The 6,687-nt window shown below is 52.0% G+C and overlaps 1 protein-coding gene across 1 annotated transcript in view; it reads right to left on the bottom strand.

The window, feature by feature from the left end:
- Positions 1–5,823, bottom strand: part of LRIG3 (leucine-rich repeats and immunoglobulin-like domains 3) — a 29,205-nt gene extending 23,382 nt beyond the window's left edge. The window contains exons 1-3 of the mRNA XM_012732272.1: positions 5,696–5,823; positions 2,411–2,482; positions 2,155–2,229 (exon numbers count right to left, since the gene is read on the bottom strand). Of these exons, the coding sequence (XP_012587726.1) occupies positions 2,155–2,229; positions 2,411–2,482; positions 5,696–5,823 (275 nt within the window). The remainder of the gene's footprint in view (positions 1–2,154; positions 2,230–2,410; positions 2,483–5,695) is intronic.
- Between the last annotated feature and the right edge of the window lie 864 nt (positions 5,824–6,687).

Genomic DNA, 6,687 nt, shown 5'->3' with positions numbered 1-6,687 from the left:
GGGAGGCGTGAGAGCCGGCCCGCGACGCCCCCACCGCCTGCCAGGGGCCTCCCGCGTCCTCGCGTGTGTACTCGGGAGATGCACTCATTTACGCACGCGAGAGCTGGGCGCAGGCTAGAAGTGTGGGGGCGAGAGGCCTCCCCAGAGACGGAGCGGGGAGCAGAACAGGCCACGGACCAAGCCCACGGCTGAGGGGCCGCGGGGAGACAGGAGGGGGCTGCCGCGCCCTGGGGCCCTCCTGGCCGGGCCTGGACTCGCGCTGCGGCGGCTGCCACAGCCTCCTAGTGCTGAGACTTGTGGTCAGTCCTAATCTCATCGTGTCTGTGGTTTAACAGTTTTTTCTTTGTGTTTCTGAAATCTCAGAGATGTACTTAGGCGCTACTATTAGCTCTGATGATTTCTTCTTTAGAAAACAGCCCCCCCCCTCAGTCCTGCAGAATCAGTGGCTGCTGCATCAGCCACAGGAGCTTACCGGAGAAAGTGAAAACATCCAGAGAAAAACAGGCAGAGAGGGAAGCTGAGAGCGGCCAGGGCCCTGCACAGGCCCCTCGGGGTGGGATTAGCGGCCAGTCGGGAAAATCGCCCTTTGCAGAGTCTGTGATGGAGGCGATTAGGAGGCTCAGCACCGTGGAGGGGAGAAAAGCAGGCGTGGTCGGACGTCCGCCAGCAAGTTAAGGGGAGAGAAAGACCATTCAGGTTCTCTGAGGTTATTCCGAGCGCGCAAACGGGAAACACACAGCCACAGGAGAGTCACCCCTCGAAGGCTTCTCCGTTTCCGGACTCCACTTCCGCTGTGAAGTGTGAATCACCAAGGCTCTTGCTTCCAGCAGGACTTTCTAATTTCCTCACCAGCTCCCCCACCCAGATGCCCACACGCCACTGTGTGTCGGGCCCTGAACCACTCTGAGCCACTCACCGCTGACTGTAGGCCTGGCCCCAGGAGTCTGGCCCCAGGGCCCCAGGGCCAAGCGGCACCCCTGGGGCCTCAAAGGGCCCCCCCAGCCCACCCCACCCCCGCTGCGGAGAGCTGAGGACTGAGGCGGTTCAGGGCATGAACGGCGGCACCCCATTCGGATGACAGGATATGAAGAAAACAGGTATGAAAGCTCACAGAAAAAGTTTTTCAAATCCGGTGTTTATTTGTCAAATACCACCGCTTTTTCTTTCATTCCTTTCTGTTTCTGATCTTAGCAAAAACCACACCAGGATCAGGTGTCACTCAGCGCTTACTGTAACAGAGGGAGGCAGACACAGCGTCTACCCGCCACTTAGCTGACCTGGGCCCTGAGCGAAAACAAACCGCCGCAAATCGCCAGATGTCAGCAATCGGGGAGCGATCACTTTAATTAATTGAACAGCTTTCCTGAAATTTACTGTACCATTTCAACCCTCCTAACACCTTTCCCAGAAGCAACTAAAAATAGCGGTTTGTTTCACTCTAGCTGTTTCAAGGAGGCAACATTTTTAACTTCCCTGGCTTGAATGTGTTTTTCAATTCTTCAAGATGAGGGTGGTCAACTAACTTCAGAAGCTATGAGCATCCTAAATGTCACCGTTCAATGCTGAAGGTTAGACATGACCCCCAATATCTCGAAGGCCTGGACATAAACATGTTTTCAGACCTACAAATACCGAACAGGTGACATAACTGTACGGGAGCCTCATCGTGGCAAAGTCCAGCGTGCGTGACATGGGCTTCCATCCCCTTTAATTTTAACTGTGCAGAGCTGATGCCTGATGTATGTTTCTGAGCCACGGTTTGCACCGCAGGCCCTTCAAGTGGGCCCTCCAAGCCTGCTTCGCTAGGGCACTTTCTCACAGAACAGTTCTCCTGAGAACTACGCCATTCTTAATCCAAGATTCCCTGCTGACCAGTGGGGAGGTGGAGTCCTAATCCCCAGCGTCTAGCCCAGCACGTCTCGGGGGAAAACATCTCTGAACGTGGAGACCCGTTGGGTAGTGAGCCAAAGTGTGTGACTGCAACAATAAATACTTCAAACTGAGAATTCTGAAAGAGAGCGAGCAAGCACATGGCTAGAGAACAAGGCAGTCAGCACGGAGACAGCCTCTGCACGCTGCAGACACCGACGCAGCCACGTTTTGCTTGTAAGATCTTAAACCCACACAGTCCCCCGCCTGCAAACATTCACTTACAAGGAAAGCAGTGTAATATTTGCCGAGGCCGGTCCCAGGTTTGGAATGGTCCTCAGTTCATTGTTGTTCAGTTTCCTATAAATGACAAAAAAGAAAAGGAAAGAAAAGCTCGTAAGTCATCTGTAGTTCAGGCAGGTGAAAAATGACACGATTAAAGAGCCCGCCCACGTGCAGCATTTTGGATCGTCTACTGAATCCAAGCAGTCTTCAAGGAGCACTGCTTGGTCCAACCTCACAGAGACTCTGTGCGACTTACACTTCTCGAAGGCTTCGAAGATGGCTCACGGAATCTGCCTTGATAAAAGACAATCGGTTGTGACTTAAGTCCCTGCGAACACAAAAATAAAATTGTAAGCAGCCGTCTCTCATCACTGTAGGCTCCGCGCGTGGTGGACAGAGTGGAGTCGGGGAGGACACATCTCTGTGGACGCTGGTGACAGCAGGCGAGACCACCCTGCCCGGAATCGAGATGGCACCCTAAGCGTCAACCTGAAAAATCGGACTCTGAGGACAAAATTAGTTTACGAGGTGGGTGGATGCAAATGCTCGAAGCCCACAAGTGTTTCGGGAGATGTTTTTGGCGCAGAGTGAACAGAGCTTTTGTGGACGGCTTGTTTGGCTTCATCCTCCCCCCCCACCCCGCCCTCACCTCCCATTTGATGTGACTGAGTCAGGGCTTACGCCAAGTGGCTAACTGGGCAGGTTGCTGAAATGAAAACCTGAAACGAAGCCGATTTATTATCATCAAATTACACATCAGTGCCCTTATTTCAAGCAAACAGACAAGAAGCTGCTTTTCACCCCTATTTGTTTCTCTGCGTTGAGGCTCTGAGTTACTCAAAGAGCGCGTGTGTGAAGGGGACAGACCACAGCCTGCGGCCCGCTTCACCCGAGCTCCCCGAACGCCGGCGTGGATGCAGTGCCAGCTCAGACTGCGTGACTGCCCAGCAGAGTCAGGCTCGAGCTACAGGGGCTGGGTCGGCTTTCTCTAGCACCAACTGGCCTGGTCCCTCAAAGGTCAGTCTCGGCAGCCGTTTCCCCAGGACGTCAGTCAGTCCTCGCAGGGAGCACAAGACTGGCACACACGTAAGCCATCTCGGGATTTACATCAACAGCGGAAGCAAACGCCAGCAAATCTCTGGGTCTCGCCCTAAAGGCCGAAGCACCCACGCATGTCCTCAAAGCAGCGCAGCCAAAGGAAATGGCAGAGCAGCTGTCAAGCGCTGGTGTGTGAGCAGGGGGGCTGGCAGCCCCCACCCCCCGACCCCAGAAGAGGTCAGCCGCGCCCCCCGGAGGTCGCTCTTCCGGAGTCCACAAAGGAAGACTTGTAAGTCAAAGCCTTATTTATTTATTTATTTGTGCACACAGAACTGGGGGACAGGCCAGAGGTGCGGGGGCGGTGAGAGGCTTCACCAGAGGCAGAGTGGGCAGCAGAATGGGCATAAGCACACTGCTGAGGGGGGCAGCGGGCGGGTCAGGAGAGGGCTGCCGCGCCCTGGGGTCACCTCCTGGGGCAGGCGGGGATCGAACTTGTGAGCTACTTCTAGCTTCTTAGTGCTGCGCTTTAACCCGCCGCACCACCAGGGAGGGCCAAGCTGAAGACCTTTAACCCGTGTTTTCGGGAAACCGACTCGGAGGAAAAAGCATGACCCCTTTGCTATGTGCAAATATGCTCCTCCCCCCGAAAAGGCCAGAGAAACGACACCCAGAGAAGCAACAACTGCTGCTTCAGGCCTGCCCGTTCGTTTACAATTAGAAATCGGAGATCCTTTCTGTCTTGGCATTTTGTTTTGAGAATAAACCTGGATCTCTCCAGTCTACCTAAAAAAAAAGAAAAAAAAAAAACCTGCAAAGCTTTTATTTGAAACATGTTTGCCTAAAGACCTACCAGACAGTAACAGACATGAGTAGATTTGTTCTGGTAGAGTTATAACATGAAAAAAACCTGGCACAGTCTTGAAACTATAAAAATCCTGCAATCACCCGCCCTGCTGCGGGCCCTCCCCCTGGAGCCAGACACTTTCTCTGCAGCCCAGCGCCCATCTGGAGTCCATCAGAAGCCCGCGAGCCCACCGCTCACGTTGGGATCCCACAAAACCTGTGTGCTTTTAGCACCGCAGACGGCCCCAGATTTCCCACAGGGCTTCAAAAACAACAGCGTGGAGAGGCCTTCACCTGGGAGGTAGGCCGAGTCAACGCAAAGTCAACACAGAGGGGCTCCCACACGGGGGGACCCCCTGAGCTGGAGAACAGCGAGTCCCTGTTGTTCCAAGTCTGCAAAGCAAAGGGGAACCCAGCTGGCATGTGTATTTAATGCAGGCGCTTTTCTTTTTAATTAGAAAAACGAAAGCCATGCTCTTCACTGCATTCGAAGGGTTATTTCACCAGGCAAAGCTGTGAGCAGAGACGCAGGGCTTCACGTTTCCCTCAGCACTCATGGGATAATACCCCCAACCAGAGACCCCTGCGCTGAGAAGCTGCGGTCAGAGAGCAGGCAGATTCTGGGGACCCTCGTGTCAGGCCCCGAAGGGCCCGGCAGCCTTAAATATGCCCGTCGGCAACACCCTGGCACGCCTGAATTTTGTGTACCGTTAAAACCGCATTATATTATATTATACCGGGGGGGGGGGATCACCCCTTAGTGACTTTTGCTGCTAGACTACGCAAAGTCACGAAACTTTTAATGCACCTAAATTTAGTTTCATACTAAATTTAGTTTATGTTCCAGAAATGATTATTTGCCAATTGAGAGATGTCACATTTCCCCACATTTCCCTCATATTGATCTCTACGGCTGGCCTTGTGAAAAACAGACTCAAGTTATCCAATAGCCGTGTTTTCTTCAACCCATGAAAGCATTCAATACGGAAGGCAGATTCTTCATTATTAGAGTTCCATGAATAAGCCTCTTGCCTGGGAAACCTTTCTAAAGAACTTTTTTGGTCCTGAGGTTAACAAATGGGTAAAGTGGTAAAGCAGGAAGGTGCTATTTACCCAGAGCTCAGCTGGCCAAATACTGGAAAACCAAACTCTACCAGGCCTCATGAAGTCTCCCTGCGAATTAGCAAACGGGTAAATGTATATGAAGATAATTAATCTGCACCGTTTGGTTCCAGCTATCATTTTTCTTTCTCTTAGCATTTGGAAATCTGACTTCCAAGTCCAATTTTAAAATGCGAATCCAGCACAGCTTCTTAATCAATCCCACTGGGGCCCAGAGAGCTGCTAATTCAGCAGAAATCTGGAAAAGCTGAAAAACAAAAAGCCAGGCTGGGGCTGTTTTAAGACACTGATCCAAAGTGACTCATAAATCAGACGGCTATGTGCAAGTCTTCGTCTGGAAAATATAGAAAAACAGCTGTGAAAACCATAAGGACTGTTACCCCCACCGTGGCCCTCCCGGTTCCGACCAGACCAGAGGGTTCGAAACAGGAGAAAATTAGAGGCCGCAGCAGTAGAAAGTACCTTTCGGACTTTTGCCTCAACTCAGCTAACTCAAACGTTCTGAAATTCTGACATTCCAGCGGGATCTGAACAATACTTGAGGCTCTCGCGAGCAGCCGAGCGGCCGCCCCTCTTGGCCGACTGACAGGCTCCAGCGAGCACGCCTGTGTGCAGGCCCGGCTCTTCCGAGGCGCAAGGTGTAGACCGGTCAAGGCAGTGTCCCATACTTACTGTTTCAAGAGCCCCTTTCGCCAACCTGTTAGAGGTTTGCTAACCCTAACCCTTGGAAAAGCTGTAATGCTGTTTTGCAGCTTAACCTAACCAACTCCTCGCACAGGGGAGCTGGGGTCAGTAAATCGCAGCCAAACAAAATGAGAACACCCACCCACCCACACTCATATTCTTTTTGAGCTTGCAAATTCAACAAAAGAGATATTAAGTTCGTCTGACCCGTGCACTCATAAACCAGGCCTAAAACAGACTTTCCTCTCTCACTCCCCCCAGGTAAGAGACGGGAAAGAACGATAGGAATTTTCCTCTTTCTTCCTCAACACTGAAAGTCGATTTCAAAGCTTTTCTCGCTATGTAAGAGCAGCCAGGGCCTCCTGCTCCAAACTCCAAGTTCCGGAGAAATTAAAGCTCGACTCCACGTGTTTTCCTGCTCCTTGCGAAGATGGAGAGAGAAGGTCTCTAAAGCTTTAGGCACAAAGCAAAAGCAACAACATAGAGACTTCAGACCATGTGATCTGCTGACAGCCACAGAGCGGGCTCAGTCACCCAGGAGTGACACAGCTGTCCAATGAGGGGTGGCGGGGGCTCCCCACAGCGGACGGGGCGCTTATTTATACAGGTGGAACTTATTTTCACATACATGTAAGGAATGCGGCCTGCTCGCATGGAGACAGCGTACTGCTGGCGGAAATGCAATTAAAGATTGTGCTAACCAAATAAACCGTAATTTGTTTTCAGTGTGCCACCGAATCATCAGCAAACAAAGCCCTCACTAGGGCAGTTCCCTCTCAGACAACATTTCAAGGGGCTTCAGACCCCTTTGGTTTACCTCCACAGCTAGTCAAGAGCGAGTCGGTT

Source organism: Condylura cristata, unplaced genomic scaffold (assembly GCF_000260355.1).
Source record: "Condylura cristata isolate star-nosed mole 26May11 unplaced genomic scaffold, ConCri1.0 scaffold00034, whole genome shotgun sequence".
NCBI classification, from domain to species: Eukaryota; Metazoa; Chordata; class Mammalia; order Eulipotyphla; family Talpidae; genus Condylura; species Condylura cristata.
Note: the sequence above shows the minus strand (reverse complement) of the source record. Positions and strands in the feature narration are given on the sequence as shown.